The 18,618-nt window shown below is 37.3% G+C and overlaps 2 protein-coding genes across 16 annotated transcripts in view; one reads left to right on the top strand and one right to left on the bottom strand.

Moving 5' to 3' along the window:
* arsg (arylsulfatase G) overlaps window positions 1-18,618 on the top strand; it is a 149,571-nt gene that overhangs the window by 3,043 nt on the left and 127,910 nt on the right. The window lies entirely within an intron of this gene.
* Window positions 1,458-18,618, bottom strand: part of LOC127580061 (monocarboxylate transporter 7-like) — a 41,233-nt gene continuing 24,072 nt past the window's right edge. For all 15 annotated transcript variants that reach the window (XM_052033242.1, XM_052033243.1, XM_052033245.1 and 12 more), the window contains 4 exons: window positions 16,063-16,206; window positions 11,195-11,323; window positions 7,030-7,836; window positions 1,458-5,275 (listed from right to left, as the gene is read on the bottom strand). In XM_052033242.1, coding sequence (XP_051889202.1) covers window positions 5,013-5,275; window positions 7,030-7,836; window positions 11,195-11,323; window positions 16,063-16,206 — 1,343 coding nt within the window. In that variant the 3' untranslated portion in view covers window positions 1,458-5,012. The remainder of the gene's footprint in view (window positions 5,276-7,029; window positions 7,837-11,194; window positions 11,324-16,062; window positions 16,207-18,618) is intronic.

Genomic DNA, 18,618 nt, shown 5'->3' with positions numbered 1-18,618 from the left:
TTCCTGAAGCGTGGCTTCCTTTCTACCATTGTTAGCGAAGTCCTTTACCTTGTGTCATCTACTTCCCGTGTCTCTGGTCTCACCTCCTCTCTTCCGGGACTGAAAGAGGATAGAGTTCCCCCGTTCCTGCCTTCCACCCCACCAGCCTCCACATTCAACAGGTCATTCTCTGCAATTTCCATCACCTTCAAAGAGATCTTGCCACTGGATGCATCTTCCCCTCCTCCCTTTTCAGAATTTAGAGTCATAGAATAATACAACACAGAAAGAGGTCCTTCAGCCCAACTTGTCCATGTCGACGAAGTTGCCCATCTAAGCTAGTCCCATTTGGCCATATCCTTCTAAGCCTTTCCTATCCATGTACCTGTCCAAATGCCTTTTTTAAATGTTGTTATTGCACCTGCATCAACCACTTCCTCTGACAGCTTGTTCCATATACTCACCACCCTCTGCATGAAAATGTTGCCCCTCAGGTCCCTTTTTAAATCTTTCCCCTCTCCCCCTAAATCTAAGCCCCCTAGTTTTGGACTTCACTACCCTGGTGAAAAGACTGTTACCATCTACTTTATCTGTGACTCCCATAATTTTAAACATTTCTATAAGGTCACCCCTCATTCTCCTACATTCCAGGGAATAAAGACCTAGCTTGGCCAACCTCTCCCTATAACTCAGGCCCTCTAGTCCTATCAACATCCTCATAAATCTTTTCTGTACTCTTTCCAGTTTAACCACGTCTTTCCTATAACAGGGTGACCAAAACTAGACACCAACGACTTATACAACTGCAACATAATGTCCCAACTCCTGTAGTCAGTGCCCTGACTGATGAAGGCCAGCATGGTAAACACCTTTTTCACCACCGTCTATCTGTGATGCCATTTTCAACTATCGTTAAAATTATCTTTGAAACTTCTTTCAACAATGAAACTTGATGAACAACACCTTATCTAACGTCTCGGCAAGTTGCAACCTTTGGATTCAATATCGAATTCTCCAACATTAGGTCACTGTTTTTCTGTCTGTATCAAAACTGGCCAGTTCTGCCTGTCATTATTTTGGCTCGCTTTTTCTTTGTATGCTAGTAATTGCTGCGCATGTCCTACAGCCTTGCTATTAACGCTTTACACAGGCAAATAAGAAAATGTGCTTCCAACTACTAGTTTAACTGCTACATTTACTTGTATGAACTCGCCTCATCAGAGATCTTTCTTTGTTCTACCTACCTTCTCTGCTACTGTAAACTAATTTTTTTTCCTCTCCCAGTTCTGATGAAGGGTCTTGGACCTGAAACTGTAACTGTTTCTGTTTTCATCACATGCTGCCTGACCTGCTGAGTGTTTCTAGCATTTTCTGTTTTTATTTTCAGATTTCCAGCATCTGCAGTTCTTTGATTTTCATTTATAAATGCACAACTGGTGTTCATGGTAAATACAATAAATACTTGAAATATGAGAAAGTTTGTTTTTAAAATTAATTTTATTGTAAAATACCAGCATATGAAGCATCTGAAATATTACAGAAGCTACTGTAAGTTAGAAGGACTGAACACACCATAAGTTAGAAAGTTAGTTACAGTGAGCAAAATGGGAATAAATAAAATCTTGTATCCATTCTGCTAATATTTAAAAAACTATTAGTTATAATTTTAAAAAGATCAGCAGCACCTTTAGTTCACCCAGTTACATCCTTCAGATTTTTGATTATCCATATTTGTTCAGTCCTTGTAACTTGCATCAAGAATCATGTGCATCCCTGTGCAACATCATTTCACCTGAATATTTTATTCCATCACTTTGATATACAGTTAAGTCAGGTGAAATACTTTGTACAATAAGTCAATCATTCAGGTTATAAACTGTTGTATCAAAAGTGGAGTGCAAGAGGTGTTGAACAATAATTATAACCAACATGTACTCTATCTGATTTTCCTTCTCAAGTGAGCATTAACTTCAGCGATTTCATCTAATGTGCAAATAGAGACTAGCATTCACTTTCATGTCTGCAAATTGCCATATGAATGAGCTTTGGATTTTGGCATACCATTTCTCTGTATTTTCAGTTAGAATAATTGTTTTTGTAGAACAGGAAAGTCTGCAGAAATTTCTTAAAAATCAGTCAGTTCACACCAGTTGTTTTTGTCAGGTCCCAAACTAACTTAATTTTGTTAATTCTACCAACAATAAACCCACTCACCAGTCAAAAATCTATCAAAAATAGATCCAAATTTTAACGGTTAATGGGGTTATTCATATTAGTCGGTTTTTATGGATTGAGAATGTGACATTTTTTCTGTATGTTTTATACCTTGGTCATCCTGTCACATGAAATTCTATAAAATCTTCAATTGTTTCTTTTCCCCCTTATTCATCTTAGAACATGTCTAAAGTGTGGGTGCTTTGCTATAGCTCCCTGAGGTTGAATGAATTATTTAACTGACCTTGAAATCAACATACTTCATGTTGTTTATCAGCGTGATTTTGAAATTAAGTGTTTGAATTAAATTGGTGAAAGGAGCATATTGGTTGAACAGCCATTGAATGGATCTAAAACTAAAGTTCACAACGTCTGATGAGTTGCATTATGCACTCCTTTTGCAATATTTTTTTATGGGAGTAGCACCATTGATGACATAAAATATCACAAAATGAATACATTTAAGGAATAAATAAAAGTAGTCAAAGTCTAATGCAGAGCAATACACTTCACAAGAAAATAATGCTCTTTTTCCTGCATTAAGATGTTTTCCAATTCCTTTAAGATCCATATTTTCTTATTGGAAAAAAGCATTTTTTTATTGTTAGTGTTAAAAAAGCTTTTGAAGATTGCTTGGAAAGTATAGAAGAATGATAAGCACAATGAAAATTACTTTGAAGATCAAATACAAGGTACTATAGCTAAGTAACTGCAGAAGAAAGAACATGGTACAACTACTCTTTCTATAACATAATCTGATTGTCTTTAAAACTACTCTTTTTTTCAGATAATAAAAAAAACAAATAACAATTTTAACCTCACTTTCTACTTTGATCTCCAAACTTTACGATCTTGTTTGTTTGAACAATTTATTGTTTGTAGAATGTACCTAAAAGGGAAAAATGGACATGAAGAATCATTTGCATTCTTTTCCATCCTGTGTATAGAGGGGAGTTAAATACTGAAGGGATAATTGTTTCTTTTTATTCAGATATAAAGTTATTTGAGGAGACGTGAGATTGCAGATGCTGGAATCTGGAGCAACAAACAATCTGCTGAAGGAACTCTGCAGGTCGAGCAGCATCTGTGAGTGGGAAAGGAATTGTCAACGTTTCAGGTGGAAACCCTGCAGCAGGAGGGTTCCTTTCAGTTCCTTTCCCTTCACAGATGCTGATTGACCCACTGAGTTCCTCTAGCAGATTGTTCATCATTTGAGCATAATTGTTGCAGTTATATTGAGCTAGATACTACTGCATTTGACAAATATTTAAAAGTTATTTCACTTGCCCTTGTAGGTTCTGCAGCTTCTGTGGGAATGTCCTTATCTGTGTTATCTTCACTTTTGTGGTCCTCAGAAAATTGTCCCATTGCTGGTTGGAAGTTAATCATTTGAAACACCAACATATCAACTGATGAGGTTAGGTCCAGTCTTGTTGCAAAATGTCTATAAGAGCATAGTGGTTATAGTTTGATTGGACCAAATCCTGGCTGGACATCCAGGCCCCATCTGTCAAGTGTGCACCTGTTTAGATGAGGCTCTTGTATTATTTGATGCTGGATGCAAGTGAACTTTCAGTTTCACTGTTATTCCGGAGCAGAAAATTTGACAAGCTAATGCTTTATGATTCCAAAGGTTTCATTTCTTTTTTGTGCTGATCAAACTCCTACTGCTCTCTGGCTGAATCCTCTTCAGCATTATTTTATAATGTCAGCAATTATGAAATTGGTCTTTTTCTTGGTAAGGTTGAAATGCATACAATGTCCAGTACTAGTAGCTCAAAAAATCTCAGAAAAGCAAGTAATATTATCGAAAAATTAGAAAAGATAGAAAGACAAACAGAAGTTTGAGAACTGTTTCTGCTTCAAGTGTCAAGGGCTCTCTTGTATCCAGCACAGGAGTGTGAGGAGCTTTTGAAGTGCGCCTCAGATATCTTACTCACATTTAAGCTTTTAATTTAATGGCTTATTTCTAGAGAATTAAGAGTTTTAAGTGTAAAAGTGAAAACTATTTGGAGAATCAAGAGTCTGCAGCTGCTGGATTACATTTTAGCATCTTATTTTAAATCCCTCTGGTGTTTTATGCTTTTTGTATAAGCTGCAATGATTAAAATGACACCTTACCTATTCCACATCAACTCCATAATGACATAAGTTTTTATTATCTTCTAACCACTGGTGTTCCAATGCAACTGCCAAGATTTTCTGATAATATTTTCCAGAATTATCATAAATGGTGAATTTTTGTTGCTTTTTTTCCCTCAACTGAGATAAAATACTCCATTTATATATAGTGATCCATCCTGTAATTTAAATGAAGAAAAAGCTGAATTGACTAACATCCTTAAATGTCAAAGCCACTTTTTGTGAAGGAGATCATTTTGATAACTTGAAGTATTAGGTCAGTGTGTCAAATGCCTTTGCACTTAATCCTACTTAAAAGAATACCTTGTATAAAGACATTTACTGGTTGGGACTGCAAAACGTGTGTAAACTTAAAATGCTGATCTGAATGATTTTTACAATGAGTTCAATAGTACATTCTCAATATGATCTAAACAAATCTTAATCCTTTCTATGTATTTCTTTGTATTCCTTTCTGTAATTTTATGCACAGTTTAGCTCATCTGAATGTGAGTCTATATCCACTAAATAGTAAATATTAAACTTTGCTTCTTGTGGTGTTTCTTTAAAAATGAATAGTCATTTGTTGGTTTGAGAAGAAGGAACATCTGAGATTAAATAAGGCCAAGTTGAGGTTTCAGGATGGGCAAGGGATACCATTACCAGGAAACATGCATTCCATTGGGGTGGTGTATGACTCATGCGAGGCTTTGAAGTTGATCCTGTAAACTTTCTGATTTCTTCAGGTCTGTTTCTAAGAAGTCTTCAGGCACATCCTGGATAATGTTGAGATCTTGTTTTAATTCCTCTTGCTTATCAGTTTCCAGGGGATGCTTCCTTTGACACGACCATTTTTTAGATGGCCGAACTAATGCAAGAAAGAATGCACCCAAACTCATACCAATGCCACAGAAGAAGAAAGCAGATCCATAATTCTGACCTGTAATATCCACAAGCCATCCTGAAAAAGCAACAAAAAAAAACAAATTTAGCTTTGAACTTTACAAGTATAATATTTTTTCCCAATAGTTTGGATGACATTTCAGAGATAGTAGTCTAGATATGTTAGATATGTCATATTAAGGTTTAGAGTAGTAAATGTTGTGCTGAAAGTTCCTGAATAATATTGGATTGGAAAAGCACAACCATCATATAAATGTTCAAATGTGTTACATTGAAATTTCAGGTTGAAATCTAAAACTTCCTGTCATGAAGTTAGTGTCATAACATAAAGGCTGTCTACTTAGTTTCCTTACAGATTTCAGCACACTAAATAAGTTGACATGCATAGATAATGCTTCATAATTTAAAAGGGAATGGATCACCATGCAAGAAAATTGGCAGAAATATTTGAATTCCATTTCTATACAGGTATACTTTTGATTTGTAAAATTCAATTTACGAATTTTTCATATGCCTTTGACTTTATGGGATACATATGTATCTTTGACTTCCAGAAGCTATTTTTTTGTTGCTACAAGTAATGCTCTATGTGCATAGAAATGCATTGTATCAAAATTCCCACAGTGCACTTTTCCCAGCCTTTGATTTACAGAATTTTACTTAACCTCCCAGGGATTCAACCCTTTATTAAATCAAGCAAATTCTTGTTCTAGCTATGAAGTTGAGTCTAATGTGCAAATGATCGTTAGTCTATGTAATTAATAAAGCAACACTATTGAGGTAAGGTTTATTGATTTATTGGGAAATAAAAACATTGGAATTATTTATTTTAAGTTAATCTACTTGTTAATATTGTTAATCATCAATTTAATGAATCTGAATAATAACTCCAAAAATGATTCTGTGACTTAGAAGAATTGCCCTCATTGCAATATTTGATCATTGGAATACCATTTTAATACTAAAGCTCAGATGGACAGTCACGAACTTTCTGCTAGGGAAAATGTCCACCTGGCTTTCAAATGTCAGTCAGGGCAACATAGTAATGCTGCAGTTGTGCAGCTGCCTCACAGCTCCAATGACCTCGGTTTGATTATGACCTCCAGTACTGTTTGTGTAGAGGTTTGCTAGTTAGGTTAATTGGCTGCTATAAATTACTCCTGGCTGGTGGTGATATCAGTGGGAGGAAGGATGTTAATGGCAATGTAGGACAATTGTGGGCTTATTTACAGGGAAATAAGTGAGGTAATGTGATTGCTTGGAGATCCATCATATACTTGATTGGTCAAATGACTCTTTCTAAATCATAAGGAAATATAATTCATAATGCTTGGCAAGCTAGTGGCTAGTTAGCTTGTCTAACATTCAAAAATTGAAAATTAACTTCTGACCAGCTGGTTTGCTAACCGCCCGCTCAAACTTGAATTGCTCTGATTCCAGTTATCTGCAACTAAATTAATGATTTCACACAGCTTAGCTTGCCTAACAGATTTGATTCTGTAGTTTAACAATTGTGCATTATACAATTTGCAACGAACTTCAAGGTTTAAAATAAGATGTGCACGGTACATCAAATGACACTGGATTTGTAAACTTCAAGCTTGCACAGTGCAGTTTCTGATCACTTTTTAGAGTGGTTGGATAAGATTAACACCACAATGTTTTCTGATATGTGCATTGTGATATTGTTTCAGATAACTTTTTTGTTAAATTAAATACATTCCATTGTAGCCTTGTTTCACATTCAGTATTGTTTTTACCTGGCTATACAAATATATCTATTTGCTGGTGATGACAAAATATTTCAAGTACCTCCAATAGGTGGCCCAGCAAGTCCTGAAAAGCTCTGTATAAAGATGTAAATTCCAACCGCAGATGACATCTTCTCAACTCCAACCACATCATCCTCTGCCAACATTGGAATGTGGGTAGCAGCCACAGTACCAAACAAAAATCCACACAACATGCTGCATGTCACAAGGCTCCAGAATCCTTTTATGAATGGAAAGCACAACAACACTAGACTCAGTAGGCTCACACAGATCAGTTCAATATAAATTTTCTGTATGGGCTGTTTGTTTAGGATCCAGCCTACTGACAGCCTACCAAACACTTCCATAATTGCCATAGCTGATAGCATGTATGCTGCCCATTCATCAACACCCAGGCTAATGCTAAGGGGAATGACGTAGAGTTGAGGTGCAAAGAATCCCAGAGTGCCAAATAGTCCAAAAAGTGCATAAAAGATAAAGCTTTTGTTTTTTAGAATTGAGAAGTCAAGCAATTTTGGTTGATGCTGTGGTTTCTGCTTTTTGCTTGGAAGTGTCTTAAGATTTTCATTGTGAATATCATTTTTTGTACACTTCTTGCTTTGTTCCAAGTGATCACATGAGGTAGATAATGATTCCACTCCTGAATCAACAGAGTCTACAGAGATGCGAGTTTCCTCATTCTCCAGCATGTACTTAGTTTCCATAACCACATCTATTGGTGGTTCTTCTGTTCTTCTGATTATAAGTGGCCGAAGTAGCGCTCCACAAACAATGATGTTTAGCTGCAATGCACCAATGATGAGGAGACAGTTTTTCCACCCAAGATGGTTCTTCAGTAATGTGAAAGCTGTAGATGGAGAACAGAATACTATGATATTATTATCAGTGCCCCTGAATAGAGGAACAGATTTGGCCTTTAGCTCCCTCAAACCAGATCTGCCTCTCAAATAGAGACATTGAGTTATACAGCAAGCAACCAGGCCCTTTGGCCCAGCTTGTCCATGCCTACCAAGATGTTTGTCTGAGCTAGTTCCATTTGCCTGCATTTAGCCCATATCCCTCGCAACCTTTTCTATCCATGTACCTGTCCAAGTCCAAATGTCTTTTAAACATTGTAACTGTACCTGCTTTTACTACTTCCTCTGATAGCTTGTTCCATATACCCACCAACTTCTGTGTGGAGAGCAGAAGTTGGTAGGTATATGGAACTGTGTTGCCCCTCAGGTCCCTTTTAAATCTTTCCCCTCTCACCTTAAATCTATCTCTAGTTTGAGACTCCCCTAACTTGGGGGAAAAAGACTGACCATCCACTATACCAGTGCCCCACATTATAAACCCCTATAGGGTTACCCCCCCCCCCCCCCCCAGCCTCGTGTGCTCCAAGGAAAAAGTCCCAGCCTCTCCTTATAACTCAAGCCCTCTCCAGACCCAATTATGTCCTTGTGAAATAGATCAAGGTATACTGCATCTGCCTTGGTTTCATTTTCCTTAGTACTCTTGCTCTTCAAAAATCATTTTTGAAATTAAGGATGTAGTTGTCATCATGCAAATTTATGTAATCACCATAATTGTGTTCATTAATGAGGGCAAAATAACAAAAAAGTTCTCTCTTTGTGCTTTTTACTGGTGGGTAATGTGAAGGACAGAGAGAGCTGAGCTGTGAGGAGTGAAATGGACTGCAGCTTGGTTACTGGCTTCCAAACCTCTTCCATGCACTGAGGCCATACTTCAGCAACCTGTCGAGGGAATCTAGTGTTATTAAAATCAGTCCTGCATAGGTATCAGAATAGAGAAAGTAGATTCTTCAGTGTTTGTAACTGAAACAAATCAAAAGACTTTAGGTTAAATTACATCTGCTCAAGAGATAGCTGCAGTAAATTCACAAATTTAGTATCACTGGGTAACTGAGCAAACAAGTTCTGAAAGAGATAACTGACCATTGACTTCCATTGGTGGGTTGAGGGAAATCAGGGATGTGCAAGAAGACAGAATTGGTGAAAAAGTGGACTGGGTACAGATTACATGGAAAGGAAGGGATGAGCACATTACAGGATTTGAACGAGAATTTTAAATTACATCACTGGAACATTAGGGATTCAAAAGGTAAAGTTTTTTTTTCATCAGACCACTCAGAAATATTGGTATTCTATTGGTACCTTGTTCTGTATTCTGATTGGAGGAAAGATTCTATCAATCACATCAAATCCTTTAATCACCCTGTATGTCTCAATGATATCACTCCTTAAAGGAAAGATGAGCTTAGTTTATATTAGCACTTTATGAGATGGTTATCTGTGACCTATCTGAAATAAAAACAAAATTCTTGAAGAACTTGGCAGGTCAGGCAGCATCTGGAAAGAAAAACAGTTAATGTTTCAGGTCTGATGAATTCTCTTCATCAGAATTGAAGAAGAAACAAGTAGACTAAGTAGCACAGAAGGTGGGGGAGAGCAGTAGATGGAATGAAAGGAATTTCTCAAGGGTGATTTCAGATTTCCAGCATCTGCAGTTTGTTGATTTTCATTTACTGTCACCTATCTTTTCCTCCTTCCCTCCTCGCCCCACCCCACCAAAAATGTCAATATATCCTGTGCTTTATATATATTTAATTTCCATCTTTTGTACCTCTGTCTCCTCTGGATAAAGACAAACATTCCAATGGGCTAATTGGTTTTTAAAACTGTCCACTGATGATTTTCTTCCTGAAGGTTCTCATTTTCACACCATGTAATGAAAACTTTGATCTGTTCTTCCTAGGTCCAAAGTGGATGAACTTGCACTGCCCCACGCAATCACATTAGTCACAGATTGCCCATTCCTTTAACCAATGTCCCATTTCAAATTTTTGCTCTATACTAATGATTGTGCCACCTGTCTTTAATTAGCTTACAGGATGTGGGCTTTACTGGAAAGGTTAGCTTTTTTTTGCCGAATTCTAACTGCCTATGAGAAAGTGATGGTGACCCTCCACCTTAAACTGCTTCAGTCAGCCTTGTGATGGTACTCCCACAGTGCTGTGGGAGAGGGAGTTCTAAAATTTAGACCTTTCAGTGATATAAATATATGTCATTGTACCATGACACTTGGAGGGGAACTTGCAGCTTGTTGTTCACGTGCACAAGCTGTCATTGTCTTTCTAGTTGGTAGAGATCAGTGTTTAGGAGTTAAAAATACTGAGAACTAACCTTAGAATTAAACACAGTACATTTCATGGGTGGTACTCGCTGCAGCAACACTACACAGGTTATGGAGAAAATGTTTAGGTTTGTGGAAAGAGTGCTAATCAAATAGGCTGCTTTATCTCAATGCTATCAAGCTTGAATGTTGTTGGGAGCTGCACTGATCCAAGCAAGTGTGTGTTTTTTTTTACACACTTTTAACTTGTGCTTTGTTAATGGTGAAAAGGCTGCAGGGAATCATGAGGTGAGCCACTTGGTTCTGATTACCCAGCCCTCAGCAATGTTCATATGGCCAATTCATGTGAGCTTATGGTTGTCATTGGTCCTTGTCTCTTATGCCCACTCTATTGTCCCCTCTGCACAAAAGATCATGACTAAAGCACCAGTTTATTCATCAACTTTTGTTTTATAATATTCATTTCTGTTTTCTGCAAGGAGCTTGTCATTTTTATTGTAGGTTAATTCTGTGCAGCTGACATTTATTTGGTTTTCAAGTAAATAGTGCAGTTTCAATTTCAGATTTATGCAAATACTAGTTTTGTCATAAACTTTGAAACCTAGCATGGTAAATTAATCAATATTGTCAGTATATGGTGCCGGAGCGTGGCGACACATTGCAAGCTGCTCTCTACAGATCTACTCATTACCTTTACTATAATCGTTCTACACTTATAAAATTACATCAAGGCACTCTGTACTAACTCAATATAACTGCACTGTGTAATGAATTGACCTGTACGATCAGTATGCAAGACAAGTTTTTCACTGTACCTCAGTACAAGTGACAATAACAAACCAACACCAATACAGTGGCAGTAGCTGCAATAGTTGTGCAACTAGTCCTAAAACAATTATGATTTAGTTATATATAAGTAGCCTGCCCCAAGTTACTTTGATACAGAAAGGGCAAAAAATAGTTGCTGCACATATGAACCACTATTTTTATTATCTATTTCCCAAAACTGTAATAAGAAACATAGGGGTAGAATTCATTAGCGGGCATATAATGTCAATTTAAACACTTACCAGGTGCAAACATGAAGATAGCAAAACACTCTCCTGTGGAGGCCACAGCCATGACAAGAGAGCGATATTTTTCAAAGTAGAGGGAGAGGACAGTGACTGTGGGTAGGAAGCTGAGACAGAGACCTATTCCTGTTTTGAAAAGGAGATAAAAATGTATTGATAAAATAGACAAGAAAAAAATTATTTGTGTATATATAATTTTGAAACTTAATATAAATAGTAATAATATCCTAGTTGTCACAGTGCTGAGCAGCACTAAATAGCCAAGATTAAGTTGTTGGGTAATAAGGAAATCTTACTCCATGTAAATTTATTGTAGGATATTTTCATAAATTTTCATTTTTGATCACCGCCTACCTCAGTGGGACAAAGCCTATCAATTAGAATTGAAGCCATTATTGCATTATAGCTCCTGATTGGGAGTAAAATTTTTTGCTTGAATTGATCAAAACCATTTCCCTTTCCCAATGGATTGCTGAAAAGGCATTGTTAATAGGAAAAATAATAGTGATTATTCATGAGCTTTGTTAAAATAGTTAACAGTGAAGCAACAATAGTCAGCTGCAGGAACTGTATCTTACATGATCTTTGTACATGTGCTGCTATGTCAGCATCATATCTTTGAACTAATAATAAGAATCATGAAAGAATTTCCATTTCCAAATTTCATCAGGAAAAGAATCTGAACAGTGTCAACTAAGAAGCTGCATCATTTGATGAAATAATGTCAAGGTTGCCTTAATTGGGGTTCAGCCACAGATGTTGCTTGGTTATATCCTAGGTCCAACCATTTTCGTGTGGTTCATCAATGATTTTCTCTCTGTGTTAAATTCAAAGGGCATTTTTAACCTCTCCCTGCTTCAATCTGAGGTTCCCACCTGCTTAAAGAAGACCACTACCGCCCAGTGGCTCTGACATTCGCCATCATGAAGTGCTTCGAGAGGCTGGTCAGGGCATGCATTTAACTCCAGCCTCCTAGAAAACCTCAACCCACTGCAATTCGCCTACCGCTGAAACAGGTCAACAGTGGACGCCATCTCCCTGGCCCTACACTCATCTCCAGAGCATCTGGACAGTAAAGACACCTACATTAAACTATTGTTTATTGATTACAGCTCTGCCTTCAATACTATAATTCCAAGCAAACTCATCACCAAACTCCAAGACCTGAGACTCAATACCTCCCTTTGCAACTGGATCCTTGACCTCCTGACCAACAGACTGTAATCAGTGAGGATAGGCGGGATCACCTCTGGCACGATTATTCTCAACACCGGGGCCCCACAATGATGCATCTTCAGCCCCCTACTCTACTCATGAGTGTGGCCAGATTCTGCTTTAACTCCACCTACAAGTTTGCAGATGATACCACTGTAGCGGGCCATATCTCAAATAATGATGAGTTGGAGTACAGGAAGGAGATAGAGAGCTTAGTGACATGGTGTCATGACAACAACCTTTCAATGTCAGTAAAACAAAAGAACTGGTCATTGACTTCAAGAAGGGGGGGGGGGGGGGCGGTGCACATGCTCCTGTCTATATCAACGGTGCTGAGGTCGAGAGGGTTGAGAGCTTCAAGTTCCTAGGAGTGAACATCACCAATAGCCTGTCCTGGTTCAACCATGTAGACGCTACGGCCAAGAAAGCTCACCAGCACCTCTACTTCTTCAGGAGGCTAAAGAAATTTGGCATGTCCCCTTTGACACTCACCAATTTTTATCGATGCACCATAGAAAGCATCCTGTCTGGATGCATCACAGCTTGGTATGGCAACTGCTCTGCCCAGGATTGCAAGAAACTGCAGAGAGTTGTGGACACAGCTCAGCACATCACAGAAACCAACCTCCCCTCCATGGACTTTGACTATACTTCTCGCTGCCTCGGTAAAGCAGCTAGCATAATCAAAGACACCCCCATCCTGGACATCCTCTTTTCTCCCCTCTCCCATCGGGCAGAAGATACAAAGGTCTGAAAGTACGTACCACCAGGCTCAAGGACAGCTTCTACCCCACTGTTATAAGACTATTGAATGGTTCCCTAGTACGATAAGATGGACTCTTGACCTCACAATCTACCTCTTATTATCGACCTTGCATCTTATTCCCTACCTACACTACACTTTCTTTGTAGCTGTGTCATTTTATTCTGTATTCTGTATTGTTTTACCTTGTACTACCTCAATGCACTGTGTAATAAACTGATGTGTATGAACTGTGTGCAAGACAGCTTTTTCCACTGTACCTTGGTACAAGAGACAATAATATTCCAGTTCCAATTCATTTCAAAATTCTTCAGGTAACAAAGTTGTCCATGCATGCAGCAAGCTTGGACAATGTTCTGATTCAGGTTGAAAAGTAGTAATCAATATACATGCCGGTCATGTGCCATACAAAGACTACCACCATCAAGAAAATTACCACTTCCCTTTGACCTTCAATAGCATCACTATTATCAAATCCTCACCATTAACGTGCTAAGATAAATCAATGACACAAGAGCACGAGAAGATTTGTATCCTGTGGCGAGCAATTCATCTTCTGACTCCCCAAACCCTTTCAACCATCTACAAGGCATGTCAGGAGTGTGGTGTAGAAAACTCCACTTACCTGGATGGGAGCAGCTACAATAACACTCAAGAAAGCATCCAGCTTTAATGGTATCCCACCATCAGCAGCACGAGGTAGCTGCAATGTGGATAATCTATGAAATGTGCTAAATGCACCAAAGCTTTTTTGACACCATCTCTTGAACTTGCAGATCTACCATTTGCAAGGATAAGGGCAGTCACACACTACCCTGACTGGGAAATAATTTGCTATTCCTTTGTCATAAATGCTACAAATTCTGGGACTGAGTACCCAGTATCCCTGGGAATAACTTCACTGCAGGGATTCAAGTTGCGGCTGTCCACCACTTTCTCAAAGGTGATTCGGGATGGTCTGTGAATATTTCTGTCTCCATTGATGTTAGCTGATTTTACCTCAGTCCACAAATGTTCACCTTAGCAAGCTTAGAATAGTTCTTCACTCTAGTTTCCTCCTAGTGACAATGTGCTTTGCCAGTGTTCAACAAAGGCTTCACAAAGGAAATGCTTGTTACATCCTCTGCCCCTACTAATCTCCCAGAACAAATCAAGACTGCATTGAGACATCTTTTCTAAACTTAGTTCATTTGATAGATTAATGGCAGTAACTGGGGGGAAAAAAGAATTGCTGTGCTTTTTGGCTTCTAAATTTCCTAGCCCTTTTGATTCGGGGGGGGTGGGGTGCGTGGTTTGAGCTGGTTGGAGTTCATTTTCTCAGGATCATTTCAAACTGGCTAAGCATGGAACCTGAACTGAGACCAAAGGCTAAGGATGAAATCTGAGGTTAACGAAAGATAGCTGTTAGATGAATTTACAAGAAGCATGAAGAAAATGTGTCTTCAAGGAAGTAACAAAAAACAAGGATAGTTTTGTCTTGTCGAAGGACACTGTGGAAAATAAAGATAAACTGATTTAACCATGGCATTGAATGGGGATGTGCAAACAGAGCAAGTTTTTAAATAGAAAGAATCTTAAGCGTAAAAATCAACTGGACTGAATTAAGGATGGAACTTGGTGATCATGGAGAAGAAACAGAAAGAATACAAGCCCCTAACAAAGTTGTGGACTTATTGGAAGAGGATGGGTTCCCAACTACAGGACAGATAATGGAAACTATGTAATTTTGAATATTTCATTTGAAGATACAGGTTAGTTTAGAAGTGCACATTGGGAAAGGAAATAAGTGACAATTACCAAAGTCTGCAATATGGGCAAAAGTCACTAATGTGAAGGCCATGCAAGAGTTAATGTTGGCAATCATAAATTAAGCCAAAATTTTCACAATGATAGAAAATTTGAGAATAAACAGTAACTTTTTTAAGAAGCACTAATCGATGAAAGGGTAGGGATTTGCTTGCCTAGGGAAAAAATTCCAGCTGGAAAGATGGATATAGTCATGCAGAGCTTTCCATGCAATGATTTTCGGTGAAATAATGATAAGTATTCTATGCCTATCACTTAATTGATTTGGGTATATTTATGGATTGCAGTTGTGACACCACTTTGATGGGAAGTAACTTGTGTCTGTGAGCAGGATATCTGCCATCCAGTGTTGGATATTATAATGGTAGTGCAATAAATTTGATAGTTCAAGCCATCAAAATGACTTTGACCTATGAGATAGTCTCAATTCTTGAAAGGTCTATCATAGCATTCATGAAGTTTTATTTATTGGCTATTTCTAAAATACAGTCCATTCATTTGCTGATCTATAATTTTCAGTATTAGAGTACTTTGCATTAATAATGATCCATGCTGTGAAAGCAGAATAAGAGACCCATACTATGGAACTACAGAATCCTTAACTGTAGTTTTTAGTTTTCAGATGTGCACTATTCCACCCCTTTTCATCCAGCCCCTTTGCCAAAAAGCAGAAACAAGATCAGGAATCCCCCTAAAAACTTCATGGGAATGGATGGAAGGTATAAGCCACATTGATGTCTCCTACCAATTTCTTACAACTTGAAATTGACCAAAATCTGTATGCATGTTGTACTGGAATAGTATATATACATGTAGAAAATGTAAATAGGTAAATATGTTAAACAAAAATAAAGTTAAAAAGAAATAAAGTTAAATGTACTGTCTGACAATTATTTCAGATTTAGATAGTATCTTAATATCTTTTTAGATGTCTAGCATTCACCACAGAAAAGTTGGTGAATTGTAATGGGAGAAAATGCATACTTCTTGAAACTAAGTCTATATAGAGTGCAGCATTGGTTTACCTGGTTTAAGTCAATGAAACATCTTTGTGGAGTGAAAAGTTGGAATTGGTAATTACCTGATACTAATCCAACGGCAATGTACATTTCTACAATTGTCCGTGCAAACGACGCTGCCATCATTCCCAAACTAACAAGAAGTCCACCCAGCATTACTACTGGGCGATAACCAAAGTGATTACTTAGTATTGTGGAAAGTGGCGCTGTAAAGAAAGAAAAGCAATGTTAGCTCAACTTTCTGCTTAATTTCAGTGTAGATAATTATTTGACAGTTCAAACTACCAAATTTCCACTATTATATAGAATGAAAGTAGGGTTTTATATTCGGTGTCTGTGTGTATAAATTTATTAATATCCTGGTTTAAGTTGTATGTGTCCTGGCCCAATTATTTATATGAACCTTCCTTGTATTCTTATGTTCTCTGTGACATGTCTGAGTTTTGGAAGGAGGGTTATTGTGATGCTGTTCTTCTCCTGCACAGTTTTGTAGTGATATGTTGCAAATAAGACCCAATGGAAATTGAAAAGTACAAGGATTTAAAGGAGGATCAAGTCACAGAAATGAAATGCAATAGAATTCAACATCCCTCAGTCATAAGTTTCAAAGATTCATCAGGGACAGCAATGAGTAAATGGAATAATGAAATGGATGTCAGCAAAAATTTAGATATAATACAGAACAGAAAGACCATTAGTAAATGCACAAAGACTTTAATGAAGAGAATTTATATATCCAATTGAAGTGGGAAAAACATGTATTGGGTAATTAAATTGCTTATCAAATTAGGTCTGTTTGAAGTAAGCACCAAGTTGGATAGCACTAGGGTAATATATTAGTCACTCATGGATAATAGCAATTGGAGCAGGTTGTGATGAAATACAAGAAATGCCATTTAATATTAAAAATGTTTTATTCACTATTAATATAATGGTATAAATTGTCACTCTTATTGTTTGATAATGGCTTGAGTTGTTTCTGTAAATGGTCCATTTGCTAGGAAACCTTGGATCAATAAATCAATTACTTGCACTGTGTAAAAGATACAGTGCAGTACAAAAATATTTGCAGTAGAAAAGAATGTAGAGAAATCAGTTGCAGATTAGACTGAAATCCTATTTCATGAGGGATAAAAAGATTATTCCAAAATAATTGGATTATTTTATCCAGAAATCCCTGTAACGATTTAAAGAAGATTCATGTTTAGCAGTTTATAAAAGGAAAACATTGATATGAGTATAAAACAGTTACAGCACATTTTTTAACAAAAAATAAGCATGCTTTCATTCCCACTGTACCGATCATGGTTATGAAAGAATTACTGGTTTTTTCCAATGCATCTACCTTCCAGCTGACACTGATCTCCATCTCCAACTATAACCAGTGCACTCTGATGTATTACTGTAAATTTAAAACCATGTAAAAAGTAGGTTTTCTCGTGGAAATAATTAGAAATGGGGACACTATTAGTAATCCCATCAAACAGTTTAAAACTGAATTGTCTGCATTAAAAAAAACTTGGTTAACATGCCCTTAATCACCATTGTCCTATTTCACAAAAGCTGTGTTCACTACAGTAAATGAGTACTAACTTGTGGACACATCTGTAGAACAGAAATTGTTGCAGATGCTTGAAAGCCTCCCATTTCCAGTTAATCTGATAAAATACTTTAAGATGGATGCAATGCTGCCTTGTTTTAATTATAATTAATCAAATTATAACGAGTCATTAAAAAGCCTGGAGTAATTTGAATTCTTAAGCTAAATTACACAATTTTGAGAGCAATATATTACATAGAGGGGTGAATGGTAAATTCTGTTCACCCAGTCGATCTCATTCCATAGTGGGAAGTTGGAGTATGAAACAGAAATAATGCTGCAGCTACTTATTAAGACTAAACAAAAGCTCTGCATAGTAGAGAACTACTTATGCCTGCACAACAAATATATTATTAGAATGTAATTGTATAAAATTTGTTCTACCTTTTGCTTTCTGTTGCATGTTATTATATTCATCATGATACTCTGGACTCCCCCAATGTTATTGTTTTATATACAACGTGAAATCAATTAAAGGAGTCTCAAATTCATTGCTAGTCTCTGTAGCCTCAGAACAAAACTACTTTTGACTATGTATTGTTGGAGTGGAGGTCTCTTCTAAGACCAGACTTAACTGTATTGTGGATGCTAGCACATGTCCTGGACATTAGTATCAAGAAATTTGGGTTTAGTATGTGAGACCCAAGAAATCACTCCCATGTCTAAGTGGCAAAGTCATGGCACATCAAAGGCAGTCACAGGATTGAAGATTGGACTGACAGTTGGCCCAATGCAAATAAACTGGGAAGATGACTGGGAATGGCAGGAAGTCTTGGGTGGGGTGGAAGCTGCTACAAGTTTTGTAATTCTCTGTCACTGGCACTGTTCACCTTGGCAAACTTTCTATCTAAATTAAAACAAAAATGCAGCATCACAGTAACTTTAAATGATTTACATGTACATGCAGATTACTGGAAAACCTGCACTTTAATGAATCTGCACAACTATTGCAGTACAATGAAATATAATTATCCAATGTTTCTGACATTGTAGTTAGACAAATATAGTTAATACACAA

Source organism: Pristis pectinata, chromosome 18 (assembly GCF_009764475.1).
Source record: "Pristis pectinata isolate sPriPec2 chromosome 18, sPriPec2.1.pri, whole genome shotgun sequence".
Classification (NCBI taxonomy): domain Eukaryota; kingdom Metazoa; phylum Chordata; class Chondrichthyes; order Rhinopristiformes; family Pristidae; genus Pristis; species Pristis pectinata.
The sequence above is the reverse complement of the archived record's forward strand: the minus strand, read 5'-3'. Positions and strand labels throughout refer to the sequence as shown.